The sequence below is a fragment of the Medicago truncatula genome, chromosome 4, assembly GCF_003473485.1.
Source record: "Medicago truncatula cultivar Jemalong A17 chromosome 4, MtrunA17r5.0-ANR, whole genome shotgun sequence".
Classification (NCBI taxonomy): Eukaryota; Viridiplantae; Streptophyta; class Magnoliopsida; order Fabales; family Fabaceae; genus Medicago; species Medicago truncatula.
In genome coordinates, this window is record NC_053045.1 from 42,236,770 (window position 1) to 42,261,595 (window position 24,826).

The window sequence follows — 24,826 nt, forward strand, 5'->3', positions numbered from 1 at the left end:
ACTATAGGAATTTTGCCTAAAAATATATGGGAAGCAGTCCCACCTTGAGTTTCACATAGATGAGTATATCAAGAGTACTCATTAGGTACTTCCCGTCCACTATATTAACTTAGGGGTGTTCAAATCCAAACTAAAACCGCAAAAAACCGAATATATTTGGATGCGTTTGGATGTTGTTTTGTAAAAACCGCTAAGATCGGATCGAATTCTGGATCACTTTTTCAAAATCGAACCGAACCGCAAAAATAAATATTAATACTTATTTATTCTTTTATTAGTATTATATATTGCATTATTATGTTGTTTGTTAAATTTTAATCTTATATATTGCACTAATTTAATCTATATTATTATTACTTCATATGTTTAAAAAATAATCAATAATTTTCATACTATAATTTTATCTTTTTTAATATATTTTGCATCAAACCTATTATTTTACCTGTTTGTGTAATATTAATATTAATAAAGAAAATTTATTCCTTAAAAAAGATTAAATAAAAAAATATATTTTGCATTTTGGACCATCCAAAAACCGATCCAAATTAAACAGCATATAGTTGGATCGGTTCGATTCGTATTTTTTTAGAAATACTCATCCAAACCGAACCGAACCGCATGTGATTTTTATTTTGGATCGGTTGACATTTTACCTCAAAACCGATCCAAACCGCACCGCGAACACCCCTAATTAACACTTTAGCATGTTCGTAATTTGTTATTACTCGTTGAATCTGATTCTTAGGATTTTTAGTCTTTTAGGTCGGGTTACCATCATGAGTAATTCATTTTTCTATATGTCTTATCTTATTCATGATACTAACACAAGGGATCAACACATTTTCATTAGTTGTAGCTAGCGCTATCATCTAAGACTCCATAGTGGAATGAGCCTACCTAATGAGCCACACTTACAAGCGGGGGTGGCAAAATGGATGAATTTAATGTATATTTGGATTTAAATCATAATTGATGAATAAAACAACCCATTTTGTAGATTACAATATACTAATTTTGTTTTTAATTAATCTAATTCATCCATAGATTATTAATGGATGAATGAATACCCATATGATCTATCTATTAAAATGAGTATTTTTTTTTACTTAACCCAAATAAATTTCACAAAACAGATTATTTTATCAGTCGAATTCCAAAAAAAAAATCAGTCAAAGATATATTTTTTAGGATTTTTTTTTCTCCCAACATCCGCTTTCTCACCACGCCCTCTGCTTTTGACTAAAATACCCCTGTCATTTGGATTATATAGTCCGAACAAAGAAACTTACGATTATGATTATATAATATGAAACATGTCTATATATAAATAACAATAAGAACCTTTTCCAATTTTAGAAGTCGCGAATTTTTAAGTTAAAAACCACAATAAAGCCAAGTGAAAAATGACAAAACCTATCAAATAAAGAAAATATAAAAGTGCCACAAAAATTCAAAAAATCAAATAAAGCTAATGAATTTTTTTCTAAGAATATTAAAATTTTAAATGGGTGTAAACGATGAAATTTCTAAGAAGTCATTTTAGAGGGAGTTTTGTTCTTTGATTAAGTAGTATGAAAATGGGATTTTCGACTGAAACACAGCAAAAAAAGTTAACAATGAATTGAAACACCGGATAAGTTGGTTAGAATTGTTAGTATACTTCTTAAACCGATTATTCATATCACAAACGAGTTCAATCTTTGTGCTGATACAATTCAAATTAGATAATATGAACTTGTCAAAAAGATGATGTATATCGGTGTTCAAATTTTATAAAATTTAAAGTACTTGTTTTTCGAATTGTTGAATCCGAGTTGGTGAAAAATGCATTTTTCCACCAAAAAAATAAGGGAAAATTTCATTTTGGATTATATAATCCATAAATCTCAAGGACGCTTTGAGAATATTGGAGGGTGTGTGAGAAAAGAGATTGATGGAAAAATAAATTACCTTTTTTGTCTCGGTTCAAAAAAGATTTTTTTTTATCTAGTCAAATTCAACAAATAATTTATCTTAACCCAAATCAATTTTTTAATAATGTTAGTTTGATTATATATATACACACGTTAAAAGGTGGTGGTTCTCCATTATTGACCGGCGACCACGTCGTTAACCACGACAGTGTTTCGACTTTTGAAGGTGATTGGCGACGGATCATGACGGTGGATTGGCAACGACAGAGTTACAGTGTTGACCACCATCAATAATAATATTGAATATTTTTAAAAATATATTAAATTAATAATATTTTAATGTTAAAATTATTAAGTCAATTTAGAATTTACGTTTTTAAAGTTTTTTTTATTCTTTCAATGTATTATTATTTGAGGTGATCCATTGAATTTTTAAAATATATGGATGGATCAAATCATCCATAGTTTTAAATTGATGAATCCAAATCAATCAATTAACAAATTTTTCTTTGGTGGACGAATTGGACTGTGGATCAAATTGTTGTTGGTGATTTCCAAAATAATGGAATCACTTTAGAACCAAAAGTTTCAATTCTTCATGGGAATCATTCATATACATTAGAATCTTTTGACAAATGGGTGCTTAATGAACCTTAGCATTGATTCAAGTGTATATGATTATAACCTTTGGCAAATGAGTGCTTAATAAACCTTAACATTGATTTAAGTGTATATGATCATAACCTTTGGTAAAAGGGTGTTCAATTAACCATAACATTGATTCAAGTCAAATGAGTGTTTTCTCTCATGTGAAGGGTCATATAATGCACTATAAATGCTCGACATTTGAGCATTAATTTGACACACACAGAACATGAATTTTGTTACATTAACAACATAATTCTTCCTCGTTCTCTTACTCTAAATCAACCATCAATTCTCTAATGCATGAGTGAATTCCTGAAACCATAAATCTGTAAAATACTGTTAGGAGATACGCTTGGTGTGGTTGTGCAATACACGTCAAGAAACTCATAGTATTTTGAAGGGGAATCGTCGGTCATTCCTATTGCATTCAATATACAGTTATTGGTGGGGGCGAATCGAAGCTAAAGGTTAGTGTGACAATCCCATGCGCTTTGAGTTTTACATGCATAACCATTAAAACGTTTCAGGTTTCAAGTGCAGCCGCCTCTTCCCTACAAACAAGATATATAACAACTGTCACCCTACTTAGGGAAACATGAGCAGTATCACTTTTTTTATTAGATAGACAAATTGACAAATAGCTATTGAAATTCACACACATAAACAGAGGAATAAGATTCAAAATTCAGGTCACGACATCTGATCGACTAATTTCAACATTTTCAACGGTTGAGATAAGAAAAACAAACATCACTTTAATAAATTGTATTGAAGTAAATGAATTTTATTAAAATGCAATGATATTGAGTTTTTTTTTTTTTTTTTTTTAAGGAATAAATTGGGTGACTAGGCATATTGAGTTATGGGGACTTCTATGGTACACCCGTAAATTGCGGTGTACCGGTACTCTCGCTTACAATTTTTATAAATTAACTATCATTTTTTATGAAGAAAATAGGTGTTTGTTGACATATATATTTTAAAAAATATCATTTTATATGAAAAAAACATAATTTCATTTTTTTATAAAAATCATACTAATTTTTTTTTTTTCATTTTATTGTAAAAAATACTCAAAATTCTCTATTATGAGTAATAAGAATTTAGAAAAATCAAATTTTATTGCGTTGACGTTTTTGGTAAATAAGATTTAGTTATTATAATTATATGTGATAGAAAATAATTTTTTCCTACAAAAAATAACTTATTTAACTATTAATTTAAGGATTTGGTGTACCAATACACTCAAATTGTTGGGTGTACCATAGAACTTGCCTTGAGTTTTCTGTGGATCCATTTATTTAAGTGATAATTAATTGGGTGACTAGGCATAAATAAAACATAAGAACATGACATGTGTACTTGTTTCACACACGCACACAGACAGAAACACTAAACTAGGTTTTCATTTATAACGTTAACTTCATCACTCTTTGCGCCACCATCAGCCGCTATACCATCTCACTCCTCAGGTACTCTCTTTTCCAATACATGCACGTTCATTTTCCTCTCTTCAATGTAATCATCTTAACTTACCTCAATTCACATTCAAATGCTGCACTCATGCTTTTCTATATATCTTAATCTTTTTTCTTCATGCTGTTGTTAGCTAAATTTTGCTTGGTTTTTATATAATTGGGCTTGTTTTATGTTTATTTACTTGTCTGTGTGAAGAATTCAATTATTTTTTTATGAAAGTTGAGCTTTAGATTTGTATTTTGGTCTGGATTATGCTGATAGATTGATTTTATTCATTCACTGATCTATCAAAATTCAGTTGATAAAATGTTTTATTAAATTTAATTGTTGTATCTTAATAAATTATAATATATATTTAGAACCGACTTTGATTGACTTTGCAATGTACTGAAGATTAGACTGTGTTTGCCAATCTATTTCACAATTCAGTTTTTGCCCTTTTAATTTGTTAATCTGTTCTGCTTTTGCAATGGTACTTTAATAGTTTTTTGTCAGATAAAAATGTTTAATATTCAATTCTGGACAGGTATATATGATGCCTATGAAATGTTTAATTTTCATACATATACTTGTGCTGTGTGCGTAGAATTTTCGATTTATTGTTTAAGAATTTTATATATAAAAAACTGATTTTTAATTTGTTGAATTTATTTATGCATTTTGATTTTGAACAGGTAAACTAAAGGGGGCCAAAGTTGGCATTAAGAAGGTGGAAGAGAAAGGTTTGAGTGACATGGCTAATCCCGTCGTTAAGGTGGAGTCTGTTCTTGACGAACAAATTGGCACTACTAGTTCTAAAGTATTTGAAGACGCAGAGGTTGATATTGTGAGTTGGACGAACAAGGGCGATGTTGGATCTACCAAAAACGAGGACCCTGATGCAACTGAATATTCGAGTTCCTTTGCTGATACAGACTCTGATGCTGAAAATAGTTCAAGATCGAGTGATGCTGAAGTGGATTCAGAGTTCTTTGGTGAGAATGGCGCGGCAAGCCCTCATGATACTTTCGGTCCTGAGTTCCGAACAAGGTGACTTTAATTCCAAATATGCAAATCTTAAATTGTCTTCCTTAGACATTTGTTAGCGACCGACCAGTATATGAAAAAGGACCCTGGTCTTATGAAAATGTTGAGAACTTGAGAAGTGATTGAAGTTATTAAAGAAACCATATGCAGTCAAATCAAAGTCCTTAGATAAGAGTCCCCAGTAAGAGGTCAATATGTTAAAATTTTATTTTTTAGCGAGTTGAAAGTGAGTAAGGTTTATCAAAGAACTGTGTTATGCATTCAAATATTAAAACCTAATAGTTAATAGGCATATTTCAATATTTACAAGATGATCTCCAGCTGTATATGGTATGTGAAATCTTTGTATGATGTTTCAGTAAGAAATTAGGTTATTTTCATGCAAATCCTTAGATATTGCATACTTTGATTTATACTATTAAACCAGACAATGGTTCATCACCCATAGTTTCTGTTGTAACTCTTGCCATAATAATTTTGTTTCTGCATCAAGTATCAAGTAAAGATTGGTGTTGGATAATCTACCATCACTCTTTGTGTGTTCATTCATTATTTGTGTCCTTTTTAGAGTCAATTAATTTGAGTTTCCTTGTGCTAATCGTCAATTGATGGTGGTATACCACTATATCTAGTTAGATCGTGCTTTATGGTGATGCAAAATTCTCGGATGCTGTATGTTTGTGACAGTATGATTGTTATCCCTAGTGTTATTTATTTATATTTTTGATATATGTATTTCCTGTATAAATGCAGGAAGAGGAAGTTGACAGATCATTGGAGGAACTTCATCCGACCTCTGATGTGGCGTCTAAAATGGACCGAAATAAGACTCAAGCAAATTGAGTCACAAGAACTAAAGTACACCAGAGAACTTGAAGAGTATGACAAGGTAAAGCATACGGCGGCACATGATCATTTTACCTTAAAAGAGTCTGGTTCGAAATCCTTGCCATTTTCAAGTCACCAGTACAGAAGTAAGGCGAAAATGAGAAGACGACGAAAGAAAGTTGAGGACACAACGGACATAGCATCGTATGCAGCACATCACTATCTTTTTTCCTATCTCGGTATGAACTTATTTTGCATTTTTTTTTATCTTTATACCTGATTTGCATATTGCTTCATTATTGTTTACCAACTGCTTACCCCCAACTCAGAGAAGTATGTGATTTTTTTTCCTTTACTTACTGTAGAGAATAAGAAGTCTGATGCTGATGGCTCTTTGGATGATGATTTTGACAATCCGGGTTAGTATCCTTGCTGCTAATGATATGCTTTGTAGATGATACTTAGAATCCTTGCTGCTAATGATATGCTAAGTCACCACTCACTAGTGCCATTAAAATCTCTTGCATTTTCTTTCGTTAAGAGAAAATGAGGAGGAAGAAAACTGTTTTATTCTACTGCATTATGTTTCTGGTTTGTGTGTGGCGACTTATCTTTCACTTTGTTGACCTTTGGCAGCATGATCTCCCTTTAATTTTGCCTCGTAATCACATTTTGATGTATGTCTGATTCATTAGCCATGACAGTTCTTTTTATATTCTCTTTTGGTGTAGTGATCACAGAGCCACATGTCGATTCAACAGAAAAAACTGAAGATCAACCTTTGCTCAAATGCACCGACACTGATATGTCCTTTGAGCTGCTCCTTCAGAACATTGAAAATCTACAATGTAGGGTCCGCACGCTGAAGAGTGGCATCAACGAAATCACATCCAGAAATGTTTCGAGGTTTTCTTCATCAGAGAATTTTAGCCTTATTCTTCATGGTGATGTGCAGACTAGCTCTGCTCAAAGTCCTACAAATTCTGCTGGAAATGGATACACGGCATCGGTTGGAGTTGGAGGTATATATAATTCATCTCAGCATGCAGCTGATGAGTTTGAATTTGCAGACTTTGTCTTTCCTGACAGCTGTGTTTCAAGCTTTGGAGAAGCTACTAGTATTCCTGATATAATTGAGAGCACTGTTGGCTTGTTGGCTGCTGCTGATGTCACCCTCCAATCGGCCTTGGTTGCCGACTCTGGTGAACATGTGAGTTTTCTAAAAGTTAGTTCATCATATAATTTTTATCAATTCCCGAACAGTTTATGACTAGAACTAGAAAAGTGTTTTATGCCGCCAAATATGAGTTAATTCGATTGCATATTGATAGTATTTGTTAGGTTCATTTTTAATTGTCGCTTTGGTAGAAATATCATGTTCTATTTACGTGTCGTTTTCAAAGTTCAATGCAACATTATCTATTGTTTTCTCAACAATACCCTTCACTATTTATTGCAAAGAGAAAAGGTGAAATGAGATAAATAATTAAGGGTATTATAGAAAAAATACAAATAGTTTCATCAAAAGTAACAAAATTTATTAGTTTTCTCGGTATATGTAAATAACCTTATAAACAACAACTAAAAAAGGACCGAGAGTATAATGAAAACAAAACAACTTCTTACGACAGGTGATGATTGTACTTATCTAACTATCTTCACTTTTGATATTGATGATGCACAGATGGTAGAAAATGTTCTGATGCATGAACTTCAGGAGGTGAAAAGGGAAGTGGAAGAAGGTTCGCATTCCGTTTCTATTCTCATGTCAGATAATGTAGCAACAACAGCTTGCACGTCTCAAGAGCAATCAGCTCTCAAGACCTGTGTGAATAAAAGAAAGCGTGGGGAGCGCAAAGCTGGTTCAGGTGGTTGGAACATGAAGTCCCATGGGGAACCTGATAATCAGTGAATAAGACTTCACAGTTTGCTGTGATAACCAGTCCACAATCTGTTGTGACTGTAGCATTTCTTGCTTATTTTTCTTATTCCCCAAGTTGACATTTATTTAAACTTCTTTATGTCACAGCGAACAGTATTACAGTGTCGTCCCGGGGAAGAGGAACTATACTTTCATTTTTTTTTTTTTATAAATAAAATAAACTTTTCGATCCTATGTCTTCATTCTGAAACCTTTTCTTGTTAATATTGGTGCTCCTTTGGTGCCTCGTACGAAACAAGTTTTTTGACATCTGCCTCTTTTTAATTGGATTAAGTGCAACATTGGTGGCGCAACTATAAGGTGTTCTGGTCATGCTTGTAGAAACTTTTTTCATGATTGTAATGCGAGCTTTTTGGGTTGTTTAGTTTCAACATTGGTCATGCTACTTCTTTTCATGCAAAATTTATTGATTTTACGATGGCTATTGTATTTGCTTATAAAAAGGTTGGTTTCTGCTTTGGTTAGAGATGATTTGCAATCGACGACATTGTCTTTTAAGTCTCCAAACATTGTTCTCGGAATCTAAGGAACAAGGGGTTAAATTGTTTGGACGTCACTAAGAGATCACCTTTCATGATTTCACATATATTTTTCGTGAAGGAAATCATTGCGTTGATAGGTTTGTAGCTCTTGGTTTTTAGATTGATAGGGTGTAATGGTGAAATTTCATTCCTTCTAGTATCATCTCTTTATTAAGAATAAGCCCTCCCTTTTTTAGTTTAGATTTTGTTAGCATCAAGATATGTTGCTTTTCTTGTTTTGCATTGTAATTTTTTTTTCCACCATGATTTTTTCACGGGGTTTTCTGATAAGATTTTTAATGAGGCGGTTATTGTATAATCTCTTAAAAAAAAATTGGGTATTAAACTAGTTCTTCCAATTGTTTGTTTCGTCATTTTTTTTTGACAAGGTCATTTTCTTGTTTTACTAAATTTATTAGAATGTTGTAAATGATATTTGGTAGTTTTGGATTGTCAACATAGTTGGATGTTGGTTGTCATGTGATGCATTCACACTTTAAATTTTTCTTTAAAAAACTATAAATATGATCTATGATGTTTTTTTTTAACAAGCATATGGATTTGATGTTATTTAATTTATATAGTCGACCATCTAGTAGGATAAAATATGGTTTCGTACACAAATGGGGACTAGTGTGAAAACCGAGTGTTTTTTTTTTTTTGACAATTTGTGATGATTAGAACCAATAAGGCATGCAAAGACATTGCACGAGAGGATGACCCTAATTAGATTAGCACCAAAATCCTAACTTTTTGGACAAATAAAAACAAATGTTAAGGACTATAATTTCTTTTTCTTTAGACAAATATATTAGCTTTGTGTAGCTCCAATTTTAAGAGAAAACTGTTTTTTTTTTTTTTCCTTCAAAAAAGATAATAGTTTGGATTGGTCTTAAATGTTTTAAATGTTAACTTATCCTTCGTGTGAGAGTGAGGCTAATTACAGGTTTGGTGAAGATTGAGAATGAATGAAAATAAGTGATAACATTGCACGTGAATATGCTATCATGATATCTTTGATATACTAATGCTAGCCAACTAATCTATTTGGTTTTAATTTTGCATGACTAAATGAACCTTCAAGTTGTGAGATTTTATAATACACTAGGCCCTATCTTGTCAAATTTAAGTAATCTTGACCTTTATATCACACCAACGTTAATGAATGCTTATTAATGGATTGGTTCAATTCAATATCATGGCAAAAGAAGCTAAAATATGGATAGATAGATTCATAAAACGCAGAGAAGGTTTAGCCTCATTCTGTATATTTTTCATTTAGTTAATAGGCAATTCGGTAGTATAAATTGCTAGCACATTTCCTTAATTTTGAGAATATGCAAATAAAGTGTCAATCAAAATGACCTATATCTTATAACATCATACATAAAATTAACATGTGATCTTTGATGTAGATTTAGTATTTTACATCAACTCCACATTAGCAAATATTTATGTAGCATGTTAATTGCATACATTTATGTAAACTAAAAGTAATTTTTAAATCAACGTGAGATTCACTTAAAAATCACATATTTATTTAACGTGTCACATCATAGTCTGTTTTTTTATTACGTCATATCATATCTTTTAACAATTACTAATAAACACAAATTAACATTGTAGCTATGTTTTTGCAAAAAAATAAAAAATTGTAACTATGTTAATTGATGCAATTAAGGATGTATTTATCAAGTCGATCAACTATTGTATCTCATGTTCACAATTTTGAGAATCAAGTTTACTTATTTTGAGAATCAACTATGTTAATTTTATCTTATATGTAAAATTTTTACCGTCTCTATCACACGGAAGATGAGATAAATTTCTGAAAGTTACTGCTATTTTCATTCTTGTTGAAAGCAATTTGATATACTCACTGGACCTTAAATTCCGTAAAGTTCGCAAAAGGGCAGACGCCATACCATAGTGGCAACATACCTTTCATTGGGATTTTGATTGGAAGGTCTTCGTTCTAATTCAAAGTGAACAAAATGATTTTTCATGGTCTACAATGTACTAAAAAGCAAAAGATATATGACTTAAAGTCTGAAACCTCTAATTCTTTTTTGACCCCTCCTAGCCACACAATAAATTATAACAATACTCATAATGATAGTAATACTAGTAACAAATTATATAAGAAATTAATGTCTAGGTTATTTGCAAATAAAACATTATGAATCCGGTCCTCACACACCGTAGATTTGACCACTCTTTAAATTGATATTAATAGCCAAATGAGAAGCTCTTATTGAAGAAAATCATTTAAGCTTCAAGGTTTATTGCATGTAACCTATTTATTTGTATGAAATTAATTGCATGTAACATACTAATTACATGATTACCTTATGGCCTCTATTCACAATCTTTATTGAATGACATTTTGCCAAGATGCCAACCAACATCTCCAATCATAATGTCTTTTTCACTTTGTTGCAGCTTTTTGGAGTTTTGGGATAGAAATATACAGCACCACAACACCTTTAACGAATTTAAATATATATCAAGTAGCAAAATAATTATAACCATATATATAGTGGATATATCTTCAAATATTTAAACTTAGACTTAGTCACTATTTAAAGATATATTTTATTCTTAGTCCTAACAAAAATATAATAGAGGTAGATGGTAAAACAAACTCAGGAATTAATCAATAACAAATGGTTTTTGGCCAAGCAGAAAAAATAATTGGTCTACTATGGTTATAAACAGAAAAGGTGCAGGAGCTTGTGTAATAATTGCACATCACAAGTTCACATTTATTGGAATTAAAGCATTCCTTCAATATATGCATGACACGGAGTGTTTTTCATATGCTGATGCCCGGCCACATGAAAGGACATTATGGCTCCTTTTCTGGATATACTTTGAATTGGAACAAATATGACATTGATTTGTATGGGATAATATTGTTGAGACAAGATTTTAATTGCAAATACCTGTATAGCTATAGCTATACATTTCCTTCTAATTTTATACAACTTTTTTAGTGTCTGTAAATATTACACAATCTTCCTTTTGATCAATGCACAATATTTTCAAAATTATACTTCAACTAATAATAGAGATATAAATGATTGATCTTTTAATTCACTTCATTTAGTTAAGAGTATTTTGATAAAAAAAAAAAATAATTACTAATGAATATTGTAATTTGAAAAAGATCTTATTAAAAAGGGAAAATAAAATTTTACAAGAATATCTTACATATAATTATTATGATAGTTTTACGTGTATGCAAGATCACATAACATTTACAATTTCACGTGTTATGCAAGTTCTATACTCATGTTTGTAGTGGCTGTTTTGTTAAAAAAAATTGCAATCAACATGAAATCTTCAATCGTTAGCTTCTCTCCTTTTTTTTTTTTTTTTTTTTTTTTTTTTTTTTTTTTTTTTTTTTTTTAAGAATCGTTAGCTTCATTTTGACTCATGTTGGCGGTGAATGGGCCGCACAAACAAACATATACTTAGTAGTATATATGAAATTAAATGTAATCTATTTGATAGTCCTACAATAACCATCACAGTTGACCATTTCACATTTGATCATTCAAACGTTAAAAAATGATAAATGAAAGAAATAGAATTGTGGTTTTACTAAATATCTCCATTAATATTACTACTAAGTTTGGTCTACATATATAATTACCTCACAAGGAGTACCAAAGTTATGATTAAGCATCACATAATTTTTCAATATAAAGGCAGGCCACGCATGTCTCATACTATATAATGGCCTCCATGGTCTCCTCTTCATGGCAATCATAAAAGATTAAGGGACGAAATATGATTAAGGCTTTAGAATTTAATAAACAGTACTCTTACTCTTTTTGAAGAGATAGGGGCCACCTAGTAGTAACATTATAACATTAAAAGTAGTAACATTTTAACTTTGAAATTTCAAATATTTCAACAAAAAAATAAAAGGAATCATGGCAGCCAAAGCAAAAGATAGATAGATGTTGGGTTACAATAAAGAATGACAGAAAAGGATAGAAGCACGTTGCCAAGTCACAAACTGAACCAAAAAGCTCTTCTTCACTCTTAACAATACAAATGAAAATATTTTGCTCTCTTCCTCCACCTCTTTCATATTTTCAGTTTTCTTTGTTCATGCAAGATCCGAAGAATGATTCAAACACAAGGTAAACTAAACTATACTATACCTCCCTTCTTGAGAATTTTAGTATATTCTTTTATGCTAAATAACAAACATTTCTATAATAAGGGTTTTAATTCTTTTTTTTGCAGTTGATTGTTGAGAAAATGCTCACATTATTCCTTTAAGGCCTAAACTAAATTTAACACTTTCCTATGTTAGTAATGAATTGGGTTAGCAATAGCCAATAGCATTAACTTCTTCTATAATTATAGTTGTTATTATTCTAAAAATTTCATATAGTTGTAATTTTGTCCAAATCAATTATCTGGCTTACCTGCTTTATAGGTTTTTTCAACATTGAATCTAAATTTGGAATTTCCATTCTGGCATAGTTATAAATTTAGATTGACTTTGTTATCATAGAGGTTATAAAAAAAATTCAATTTATTTTCCCCTTGCATAATTGGTTCTAAAATGAATGTAGCTACACCATCTCAAGAAATACTAATGCATCATGAAATTAAATTTATTTCAAGATGCAGGAAGCCATGGTATCAAAGAGCAATGGATGTAACTAGCTTATGGAGAATCATTCCAAAATCAACAAATATTTCAACATCTAATAATTCAACTTTATGGAAGGCAATTCCAAAATCCCCTCAAGTTCCTACACAAAGTTCTAATAACAATAAGACCAAGCTAAGAAAATGTACATCTCTAAAGGTGGCAACATCTTTTACAAGGGTTTGTCTTTGTGCACCTATTTATTCCTATAATGAGATTTTGAGAAATGAAGTTCCACCTAGAAGAAGCAATAGTTATCCTAGATCATCAAAACCATTGCAAACAACATCACATGAAATTAGAACTCATAGTGCTAGGCTTAGCACAGAGGGATCAAGAAGGATTTTTAGGGGTAAATCATTGACTGATGATGTTTTAATGAAAAGGTTTGTTATTGAGGAAGAGGCTATGATGCAAATTAGAAGAAGAAATCAAATGGAAGTTATTAGGAAAAGGAGTGTGATGAGGAGAAAGAGACTTGGGCCTAGTCCTCTTAGTAGAATGGTTCTTGCAGATGATATTGGACAGTTTTAATTAATTGATTAGTCCCATTCTTGTAAGAGAATTTCTTATATCACCCTCCAACCTTCTCGCGCACCCTATTTAGATGATAAAATCTAAATAAATGATGTACTTTGGAGGATGTTTTATGCTTTTCAGATCATAAAATCTGAAATTCATAGGGCACGCGATAAATTGTGGGAAAAGAAATGGTCTTCTTGTAATATCTAAATCTAATTGGTGAATTTTTTTTCTCTTTCCTTTAACCTTAATCTTGCTAATTTTTTTTTTTTTTTTTTTTTTTTTTACAATCTGTAGGCCAGTTTCTACAACTGGGTTTCCTTCTAGTTCGAACAATTTATGTTTTATGGCCCAATTTTATGGTATTGTTAGAAAGTTGTTGTTCTCACATCCATTGTTTCTTAGAAACACATGGAAATGATAAAAAAATAAAAAATAAAAACTAAGCGGTAGTTAACTATCACTGACTTCAAAACAGAAAACCGACGGTAGTTAACTACCACTTAATTTTTGGGTCATTTCCATATGTTTTTAAGAAACAATAGATGTAAGAACAACAACACTCATATTGTTATGTATAGCTCAGTTTCACAATGTTGGTTTCATTTTTCTATATTCATTCCTTCTTTTGTTTTTATACATTCCTTCTTTAGTTTCATTTTTCAATAATGTGAGAAATACAAGTAGGATAATAACATGCGTATGTAATCACTTTTATCTATAATGTAAGCTACCTATATTGGCGTGGCTCTACAAGAACTCTGTTAAACATAGAAGATAATTAACCCTCCTTGATATCGAGAAAAACTCAAGTTTCATGTTTTAAATAGAATGAATCTAAAAAGAGTCTATAAAGAGTATGGGAAATATTAACTTGTATCCTTAGGCACAAGTTAATGATCCAAATATAATTTTTTTTATTGGAATGTGCGCATTGCATTTAATATTTAACCTTTTAATAATTTAAATGCATAAATTTTTTGAAAATGTTTTTTTTTTTAGGTTTTTAAACATGTGCCCTAAGGGCACAAGTTAACACTACCCAAAGAGTATTTATACTCATTTCAATTGGATTCTCTAGAACTACAGACGTTACTATTTTAGGGAACGTTACATTTTGAGAGAGAAAGTTAATCTCTCCAAATCAAATTGTCGCTACAATATCACGCTATAGTCATCACTAATAAATTGATTTTGTAAAGACAAATTAAACTCAATATAAAATCTATGATGATATAATTTTCCAATGGTATTACTTTTCAAAAACAAAAAAATATGATATACTAAAAGTAATTTATAAATAGTCGCGTATGGTGTATCTCTCATCTTACAATTTAATTTTGTAAGGATGAAATAGACAAAATATAAAAACATTCTACTAAAATCCTCGACCATATATTTATACTCTAAAGAATAATTTTGAATATGGTTAAATCAATTCATAATTCTTATTTTGGGGTCTAGCTGAAAAATAATGTTTTCAATTCCTAGCTCTTCAACCTATTTAAAAGTTTGCAATAAAAACCACAGGATTTCCCCTCTTATTTCTATATTCAATCCTATGGGTTTAGAATGGAATAATACTTTGATTAATCGAAGTGTGCATGGTTTGTATTATCAGTTAAAATAAATTCAATAAAAACTTGGTACTTGACATATCTTGTGAAAGAAAAATATACCAAAGCATGCACTAAATCTTAACTTGTTTGGTCAACAAATTTAACCAATTAACTAGTTGCTATGTATTGAGTCATTAATTTGCTTATAAGACACTCTAAAAACAAATTCATAAATAAAACTTGTAGAGTAAGGAAGGATAGTTGTTATCTGATCTGATTTGTATCAGAAAAGCCAAGTTAGGTTTGTTTTATGACCAATAATGTGATTCTGATACACCCGCGCATGCTTCATTTTTAACTTACCAACTACCCTTTTTCTTTTAAAATTTGTGCTTGATGGTAGCTAGTATATTGTTAATGGTTCCCCTTCAATTTTATTGACCTTAAAGTGTAGTAGCATTTAGAGGAAAAGGAATATATTTTCAACATTTTTGGACAAACTTTGAACTTTAGACTAAGACTAAACTTTAATGACTTTGATAAAACTTGGAGGGGGCGACTTTTCTGCTTTCTTGATGGATTGAGCTAGCTTATTTTATATGCTGCAATGAGATTAATAAAATATCTTAAATTAAACTAACCTTTAGCATAAAACTCACATTAAATTAAGACTTTTCACCACGATGATTTGAACTTGTTCTCACCTAAGTTTATAACACCACATCTTTGAGGTATTTGCCCTTTGAGTATAATGTTAAGTCCTCACAATTTTGTCGTTTGTAAATGGCGTATAGATGAATAGTGGAGTGTGAGTGTTTATAAACTATTTTTAATCTTGACTGTCAAACAATGTCATATTTTTTTTATGTACGGAACAGTAGCCCCTAGTCAAGGCTAAAAGGCCGGTAGATTAAACCCTTACTAACTAATACGTCAATGTTCTGACCTCAAGTTCATGCTCCATATTTCTTGAGTATCTGTGGGTCTTGTATAAATTATTAGTATTATAAACTCTCAAATACTGGATTTGATTCCTATCCCCAACACCTCTCGTAGGTCACACTAAATCATGAGAGTTTCATGTATAAATTTGGTAGTAAACATATGAATGTTGGAATATGTACATAAGAGTGTCTTGCTATCATTCTTAAAAATAAAACAGCACGAGTGAAATATCTTCGAATAATTCTCATATATATATAGAGGGGGCTGCTAACTTACACCCACCTAAAAACATTAAGGTGCAAGTTAGCAAGCTACACCCACGTAAAATTATTAAGGTGCAAGTTAGCAACCTACACCTGCTTGATTATTTACACTCATTTTTATAAGTATTATTAAGGTGCATGTTAGCAACCTTCACTAATTTTCACCCACTTTCATCATTCAAAATATTGTTTTCTTAAAAGTTTGTCTTTATTACATGTTTTGTACCTTAAGCATGTCATTGTCTCTGTTTCTTTTTTTAAGGATCTTTTTTAAGCTAGTTACAAAATTACCCTTCTATTTAAAATTAATTATAATATAAACAAAAGGGTGTTTTAGTAAATTATAAGTGGGTGCAGCTTGCTAACTTACACCTCAGTGTTTTTAAGTGAGTGTAAGTTAGCAGCCCCATATATATATATATATATATAGTTAACTTTACAACTGTGAGATGAGAATTAAGTACTCAAAAATATTTATAAAAATAATCGAATAAAACATCGGCTGGGAATCAGTCAGTTGGTAGTTGGTATGAAGAACATATGAAACAAGGAACATTGATGTATATAGTTTTCCGCAAAAATAGGTCATCTATGCTATATTTAGATAACAACATAAGTCTGTGACAATTTAAAAAGGAACACATGGGCATTTGAAGCATTTGGTCACCTATTGAATTGACGTGTTTCAACTCAAACATCGATGACTCACAGCATGAACACGATTTTTATGCTGTTGAGGGAATCATGAACACTTACGATATGTGGTGTTTGGAGGATAACCTTGGTCACTACCAAAACCATGTTTTTCTATTTTAATTAATTATAAAACTTGGTATAAAGACGTTACAAGTAAAATAAGTGGTCTTTTTGTAATTAAAGAAAAGTAAAATAAGGATGTTTTGGTGGCAACGTAGAGTTCACCAAAAGATGAATAAAATTGAAGAGTGATTTAGAGTTACAATTTTGTGCTAACCCTTAGGAGAAATTTTTTCCGTAATACAAAGTTTATCTAAAAGATAATTAAAATTTGTGTAAGCGTTCTAGTATTCAATGATTCGTTTTTAAGTGAAGCTCATTAATCACTTGTTTTAGCTTATCAAAATTAATTAAATGAAACATAATTAAAATCTTTTCAGGATGATTTTGCTAGTGAAATTCTTTCTTTTATCTTTGTGAATGTGGTATATTCAACTATTTAAGGAAAGAAATTAAATATCAAATGGCAAATTTGAAGTTTGGGTCTAATTTCTCTCTTAGCTAATGCAATATTTAGTCAAGGTTCACCAAATTACCTATCTTTTCTAGAAAAAAAAATGGTTAAATAAAAATGGGTTAAATATATTTTTAGTCTTACATTTTGTGTCCATTTGAAGAATAGTCCTACATTTCATTAAATGTTTTTAAAATCTTCACATCTCCATTATTAAAATTAATATCTGATGTTAATTCTTTAACGAAATACTGATGTGTCAGTTAGTGAGTCCAATTATTTTAGAATTAAATATGTTTTTGGTATATAAAATTCAGAAACGGGTCAAAAGTTTCATTTTGTTTGGCATTAGGGTCGGAAAAAAAAAATCCACTATGTGCCAACATTTCTATTCAGTTGAGCTTGTTGTTTCATCCAACTCCCTCCATTTCTACAGTCACGTTTGAGTTCTCTCTCTCTATCTCAACAATCTGTTGCAGAGAACCACCACTATCTCCACCCTATTTCGCCGTCCTCCGCCATCAAAGGGACATTTGGAAGCCTTCAAAGACATTGAATCTACCACTAAGGTAATCAATTCAAAATCTTTGGTTTAGGGTTATATGAATATAATGTCCAGAAATTATGAATCCAACTTTGATCTGAATTTATAAAACTCAAGTGTTATATGAATTTGTAAAACTCAATATTGCCGTGTAAATCAGTAGGCTTATTTGTTAAACTGAAGTGTTATATTAATGTACAGTATGGGACAGTGTTTTAATAGTTTATGTGACATTGTTTTACTCTAATTTTACTCATTGAATAAGCTCCTAATTTTACAGTTTTTGTGACATTGTTTTGAACCTTTTGTTCATACTCCCATAGTTAATAGTTAGTATATTTTTCATGACAACATTTTTACCCAAACATGCTCTCCAACTTGCAACTTGTGTTGAAAGAATCTTGTTTTTTATTTCATAACCATACATACCTAAGTTGAATCTTAAAGTTTGTTATTGTGTTGGTTGTTGTAGGAGTTATGGAGAATTCATGTTTAAAAATTTGAAACTCCTGATTGCCTTTCATGCTGACATCACTGCGTATGAGACGAATCATCACTTCAAACACACACAAATTAACCTTCTTTCACTCCTCTCCCAAACTTGAACAACAACAACCTCTCACAAGAACCCAACTCAAAACCCTTGTTCTAAACAATTACACAAATGTCACCAACTTCACTAACCTCTTCCAAAACGTCGTTGCTTCACCCTCCGTCCTTTTCACCGCCTCCCACAACATCTCCACAACCCAAAACGCACCGTTTCATCCATACTCCCTTGTTCAAGAGCTTCGCGAAAACCGGTTCGATGTGGCTGCATGCTGCTTTACAATCACCCAAAACGGTTCTTCCTTGGTTTTACCCAATTTGAAACTCAAGGTTGTTATTGAAGCCGTTAGGATGGTACTGGAAGCTGTTTACGACGAAAGATTCGTCACTTTTTGCTATGGTGGACGTGTTGGGATGGGAAGACACACTGCTATAAGGTATTTGAAGAACACTCTTCAGAATCCTACTTGGTGGTTTACTGTTAGGTTTAAGCCTCATAGATTTGAACATGCCCATGTTGAAAAGTTGTGTTTTTTCGTTGAACGTAAGATCAAAGATTGCATTTTTATTGATTTTATTAAGAGGTTGTTTGAATGTAAGGTTTTGGTGATTGAATTGGGTGGTAATTGGTTAGGAAAAGGGCTTCCTCAGGAATGTGGTTTGTGTTCTATTTTGATGAATGTTTATTTTGATGGGTTTGATAAAGAGATTCAAGAGACGCGGCTTCGAGAAAATCAAGAGAATCGTGAATTGGATATGAAGATGGTTGGTTCTGGTTTGGGATCTGATGTGTTTTATAAGCCGGTTAAGGTGTATGCGGTTAGGTATTTGGATGAGATACTCGTTGCTACTTCGGGGGGATCCAAGTTGTTGGCTATGGACTTGAAGATGAAGGTTGTTAAAAGTTTGGAGCTTGGTTTGAGTTTGCGGGTTGATAAATTGAACACGGCTATTCATAGCGCGGTGTCAGAGAAGATTGAGTTTCTTGGGATGGAATTGCAGGCTGTTCTGCCCTCGATTTTACACCCACCTATGTCAGAGAAAGCGATCCGAGCACGGAAGAAGTACCTTAGACAAAAGGAAGTTAGAGCTATTGAGTTCAGAAATGCCAGGGCGAGGAATAGGAGGATATTGGGGTTGAAGATATTTAATCATTCTTATAAGAAGATGAAGCAGAGTGATGGGTTTAAGTTTGATTTTAGTATTGAAAACGAAGTCCGGGAAATTTTTAAATCTTGGGCAGATGAAGTAGTGCAAGAGTTCTTGGGGAGTGTGGACGAGTGTCAAGAATGGCATCGGAGTTTAACAGCCGGTGATTTCCTTTCCTTGAGACACATTCGAGATCAGTTACCGCCTGACCTTGTTGTTGCTTATGATAAGTTCCAAGAACAGGTAGATAAACATTTGAATCCTGTAAAACTTAGGAAAGTAATTGAGGACAAAGAAAGGAAAGAAAACCAAGAGGAAGAACAAAAATATTCAAAAGGAACAGTTGAGGATTTGACTAGGTTCTGTATAAAAGTAGATGCACCAGTAGGACTCATAAGAAAAGCTGTGAGGTTGGTTGCTTTTACAAATCATATGGGTCGTCCAAGGCCTATTGATTTCCTCATTGCTCTTGAGGATGCTGATATTATTAAATGGTATGCCGGCATAGCAAGAAGGTGGCTTGACTTCTTCTGCTGTTGCCACAACTTCAAGGTGGTCAAAACTATTGTAAGTTATCACCTGAGGTTCTCTTGTATCTTGACATTAGCAGAAAAGCACGAATCCACTAAGCGTGAAGCTATAAAGCATTTTAGCAAAGATTTGAAAGTCTATGATATGAATGGAATTAATGAAATACATTTTCCCACAGAGAAGGAGGTTAAGATGATGGGAGATAGAAATCTTTTAGATCCAAAACCTGTAGATGGGGTTTTATCGTTGGCAACAGTAAGACTGGCATCTGACGAGCCTCCCACACATTGTATTGCTCATTTCTGTGACAAGACAACTACAGTTTTTTATCGGGTCCGATTGCTACAAAACAGTTTGAATGTGAACCCATTGGAGAAAGAAAAATGGGTGCAAGGGATGGGAGTAATTCATGAAAGCCTGAACCAGAAGTGCCTCCCACTCTGTACAAATCATATACATGATTTTTACTTGGGGAGAATCACTTTTCAAGACATTGACTTGTGTGGATGTAGACTGACCGACGACTGCTGTTGCTAACTCATTTTTTAGTTTGGTTAGAATCAAAGAACTGAGTTTTTCATACATTACCAAAATTCTACTAATTTTTGTTTCATTACTCATCTCTAGGCAATTCTCATATTCATTTCTTTCTTATAGAATATGTAACTGATTCCAATTTTGTCAATCATCACTAGTTGAAAAGTCAGGCAGTCTCCATATTTGTAAACTTGTTTTTGCTGTTTGAGCAACAAGTTGGAAGAGAACATAAACAATGCAATAATAAACGTAGGACTGAAATATAATGTAAAAAAACAAGGGGAGAAAACATTTGAATCAAACGAAGAAAATAAAGGAAGCTATGTATTGATGAGCCTTGTGAACTCTCTCCTCAAAGTGAACCTTTCCACTTTGGGGTTTATAGGTTTTTAAAGGATAAAGCAAGAAATTCGACTAATATGTCTTGACTCTTAAGGGTTGCAAATATTATTCTATGGCTTTAGACTAGACCACAATTTGTTTTATATTTTTTCCCATCATTCTTACTAGTTCACTGTTATTGATTAATTTCTTCTATAATTTTATTACTCATATAAAGAGTCCATGTGATTTATATGCCTTCATTTCTATATCAGGCAACACAGAAATCGGTAATGGATATGGTGTACCTGGAGGAGGTGCCTATAATGATGTTTCCAAGCTTGATGCTGATGATGCTGGTAAATTTGATTCCAAAATTATTTTAGTCATCCGCTGCATCCTTTGGACATTGCAGTAACTGAACTAGTGAGTTTACACTAACTTTGTTGCTTCCGAAACTGTGGAGTAGGTAACGATGCATCTGGTCAGCCTGAATCTATACTTGATAGATGTTCAGAGCAGAAACCTGCAGCTAAAGAACTGCCAGAGTACCTCAAGCAGAAGTTAAAAGCTCGGGGTATTCTTAAAGATGATAGACATACCGCAGATCTTGTAAGAATATTGGTTTTAGCTTACCTTTGTTACCATGATTCTTTTTCCCATCTTATCCACCAGTTTTTAGTTTTGTTATTTCTAGTTAATTCATATATTTTTGCCTTCTTAGGGGGTTGGAGTGATGTTCAAACTTTTAAAAATATTATATTTATGCTGCATTTTTAATTAGAATTTGATGTTCAGTTCTCATGTTTTATAGATATTTTACGGTATGTTATTTTCAACCTGATCATTTAACTTACGATTTACCTGATTTTTAATTTCAGAAAGGTACTTCAGGTGAATTTATGGGAAATGAAAAGTTGCCTCCAGGATGGGTATGTATCATTTATTATAAACATTTTTCTTAGGTGTAAAATTTCTCTTCATGTGTTAGGACTGAAATGTGAATGTGGGCTGAAATGGGCTGATACCATATCAGCTGCCCAAGCCCGTAGAGTGGGGAATTTATGTTAATAAAAAGAAGAGGAAAAGGGAGAATGCCAATGTGCAAGTGGGATGGATTAGTTGAGTCATGAATCCTTTATATTGAGAGTGAAGGAGAGTGAGAGGGTATCTTGGAAGTCATTGGTGAGTTAGAGCAGAGAGAGTATTCTTATCGGTAGGATCTTAGCCGACAGAAGTGTGAATGTTATTATTCCACAGGCACGAATTTCTATTTCCATGAATAATACTGATGCATTCCCCTTTATTCGCTGTTTTATCCATTAATGACTTAATTTTCTTTTCTGGTTCTTATCATCATGTCTTGTAAACAGCTATCCTAAATCTAATTAGTATGAACTTTTTTATAAATAATTAGGGTATCGTCGCAGCCCCATGTTTAGTAATCACTGTAATCTTGTATACTAATTGTTTGAAAAACCAAGAAGGTATATAAATTCTTAGAAAAATGCTAAATACAGCGAAAAATATTTCGCGAAGCTATAACGAATTAGGAAGCACGGTCTAAAAATTGGCAAATTATACAAATAAGGCACTTCATTATACTACTAGTATGCTAATTGTATCTCTAGAAGGCACTTCATTGAACTCTATAATAAATATTAATCCAAATTATGGAAGAGGATTTATCTTATGCCTGAGCCAAGTATGGAACGGTGAGGTGGTTTAAAAGTTGACACGTTGAGTGTATATAAAACTTGCTAATTGTACATATAATAACTTGTAAGCGTGGTTTAACATACATGTGTTGAATGATGTGTGGACAAATTAGATATTAACATCTGCAGTTAGAAAATGAAAAAGTTGAAGCAGTATAAGAAATATAAAGCGTGAGGTTTTTGGGAAATATCTCTCGCGATATTTAGCATCCCTCAAATTCTTATTGACTATGAAAATTTGGTATATATGGATGGATTAAGATGAATATAACCCCATCTTATATTTGAAAGAGGATGAGTCAGATGTCAGTTTCCACTCTGATAATGAAATTCTGCATTTTAAGATTGAAGTTCATGAATAGGTCTAAAGGTATATAATTGCTGACAATTCATCTCCCATTCCAAGCTTAAATTACAAGACTTTTATCATTTTCTAACTCTTGAGGATTTTATATTTTATTCGTACCCTACTGTTTACTATCACATATTAATCACTAATTTGTCATGTAGGTGGAAGCAAAAGATACAGGAAGTGGTGTATTCTATTATTATGATTAAAGTACCGGGAAGAGTCAATGGGAAAAGCCCTGTGAAGCATCCTTAACTGAGCAATCAACACCATGTTTGGGTCTTCCAGAAAGTTGGGTGGAGGCATTGGACGAAACAACAGGTTCATCACTTAAATATCCTGCTGTTGCATTTTATCATTTAGTATGAGTTTCATTTGCTATATGTTTCTAACATAAAAATAAGCATAACAACTATACTCTTGATTAAAATTAGTACTTCAATTAAATATTTTCTCTGATTGTTTAGTAGGAATTCCTGCCTATGAGAGTTGTTACTGTTATCATTTATTTTTATCAAGTATAACCAATTTTGCAACTTAAATAACAGCTTTAAATTCTGGTTAGCAACTGGTATTTCTTATGTATCATGGATTTTGTGGCTCTCGATATTAATACTTTTCTTGCAATTGCGGTCTGTATCAGTTGTTTCTTCTCAAGCTTTTCTGCAATTGCCGCTTCAGATCCTGCATTGACATCTCTGGCTCGTTACCTAATTCATGATTCTTCCGAATATGTCACGGGTAACAATTTTATTGTTGATTGTGGAGCAACCTTACCTGGTGTGTACCGATTTATTCTTCTTTGTAAAGAATGTATACATTGTGCACCCCCCAAAAATAACTTTGATCAGCTTTTTTAGTTACATGTATTGGTAGTATATATTTGATCTTGTGATCATAGAAGAATACCTCCTAATATAACATTGTTTAGAGAGTGATTGATTGTGAAACACATCATGCAGTGGTTAGAATAATTTATCCTGTTTGTAGAATACCATCTAATCAGGTGGAAAACTGTATGCAACCAATCGAGAAACTCTAAATCGTGTCTGTTTTCAATTTGATCATTTTTCTCCAATTGGTGCTGTTTCATATGTTCCTAGTTAATCTTATTAACCTTCTTTCTGAATTTATCCAAAGTATAGACAAGTTTATGCCTCGTATCTTATTAAACCAAGTCAAATGATCAACGTCGGTGCGGGAGCCACAAAATTTTGTTTCCCTTCTAAACATATTTAATCTCTCAATTTTTTTGGATAATAATTTAATCTTTTAAGTCTTCAAATTTGTTTTTAATCTCTTTAAATGATTGCAATTATGATGTATCTTCGGTTTTATTTATAAGATACATTTGTGTCAACAAAATTGATGTATTTGGTCAATTTTTATTGATTAAAATATCTCTTATAAATATGACCAGAGGGAATATATGTCTCTAATAAGATGTTTGCATATTTAAGTAGGGGAGAATGTTTTGCTGATGTTCAAATTCAAAATCAGAAAGAAGTAGAAATAAATGTAATATTGCTTTCCAAAAACAAAGGTAAATAAGAGTTATAACCATTAGCTAACTTTTTTTTTTGGTAAAAAAAAGAGG

At 31.9% G+C, this 24,826-nt stretch overlaps 3 protein-coding genes across 5 annotated transcripts; all 3 read left to right on the forward strand.

Annotated features, from left to right (window-relative positions):
* The first annotated feature begins 3,898 nt into the window (after positions 1-3,898).
* LOC11443456 (uncharacterized) lies at positions 3,899-8,273 on the forward strand. The gene is made up of 6 exons (XM_024780352.2): positions 3,899-4,033; positions 4,715-5,069; positions 5,820-6,133; positions 6,260-6,313; positions 6,626-7,104; positions 7,579-8,273. Exons 2-6 carry the CDS (start codon positions 4,774-4,776, stop codon positions 7,804-7,806), a joined length of 1,371 nt encoding a protein of 456 aa, XP_024636120.1. The 5' UTR covers positions 3,899-4,033; positions 4,715-4,773; the 3' UTR covers positions 7,807-8,273.
* A 4,000-nt stretch (positions 8,274-12,273) lies between these two features.
* On the forward strand, positions 12,274-13,799 carry LOC11446351 (uncharacterized). 2 transcript variants are annotated; one of them, XM_024781328.2, is made up of 2 exons: positions 12,274-12,511; positions 13,005-13,799. In XM_024781328.2, exons 1-2 carry the CDS (start codon positions 12,423-12,425, stop codon positions 13,564-13,566), a joined length of 651 nt encoding a protein of 216 aa, XP_024637096.1. In that variant the 5' UTR covers positions 12,274-12,422; the 3' UTR covers positions 13,567-13,799. The 2 variants fall into 2 exon arrangements, with proteins under 2 accessions (XP_024637096.1, XP_024637097.1); XM_024781329.2 differs by having other exon boundaries at positions 13,011-13,799.
* A 4,084-nt stretch (positions 13,800-17,883) lies between these two features.
* LOC112421304 (nuclear intron maturase 3, mitochondrial) lies at positions 17,884-24,307 on the forward strand. 2 transcript variants are annotated; one of them, XM_024782501.1, is made up of 7 exons: positions 17,884-18,100; positions 18,548-20,857; positions 21,438-21,521; positions 21,632-21,774; positions 22,044-22,094; positions 23,391-23,550; positions 23,873-24,307. In XM_024782501.1, exon 2 carries the CDS (start codon positions 18,598-18,600, stop codon positions 20,839-20,841), a length of 2,244 nt encoding a protein of 747 aa, XP_024638269.1. In that variant the 5' UTR covers positions 17,884-18,100; positions 18,548-18,597; the 3' UTR covers positions 20,842-20,857; positions 21,438-21,521; positions 21,632-21,774; positions 22,044-22,094; positions 23,391-23,550; positions 23,873-24,307. The 2 variants fall into 2 exon arrangements, with proteins under 2 accessions (XP_024638269.1, XP_024638270.1); XM_024782502.1 differs by having other exon boundaries at positions 21,447-21,521.
* The last annotated feature ends 519 nt before the right edge of the window (positions 24,308-24,826 follow it).

Excerpts from the sequence above, each read along its gene's own strand:
- LOC112421304 (XM_024782501.1), top strand. The coding sequence starts at position 18,598 with ATGCTGACATCACTGCGTATGAGACGAATCATCACTTCAAACACACAC.
- LOC11446351 (XM_024781328.2), top strand. The coding sequence starts at position 12,423 with ATGAAAATATTTTGCTCTCTTCCTCCACCTCTTTCATATTTTCAGTTT. Across the intron at positions 12,512-13,004 it reads AAGAATGATTCAAACACAAG|ATGCAGGAAGCCATGGTATC; the intron begins GTAAACTAAACT and ends ATTTATTTCAAG.
- LOC11443456 (XM_024780352.2), top strand. The coding sequence starts at position 4,774 with ATGGCTAATCCCGTCGTTAAGGTGGAGTCTGTTCTTGACGAACAAATT. Across the intron at positions 5,070-5,819 it reads GGTCCTGAGTTCCGAACAAG|GAAGAGGAAGTTGACAGATC; the intron begins GTGACTTTAATT and ends GTATAAATGCAG. Across the intron at positions 6,314-6,625 it reads TGATGATTTTGACAATCCGG|TGATCACAGAGCCACATGTC; the intron begins GTTAGTATCCTT and ends CTTTTGGTGTAG.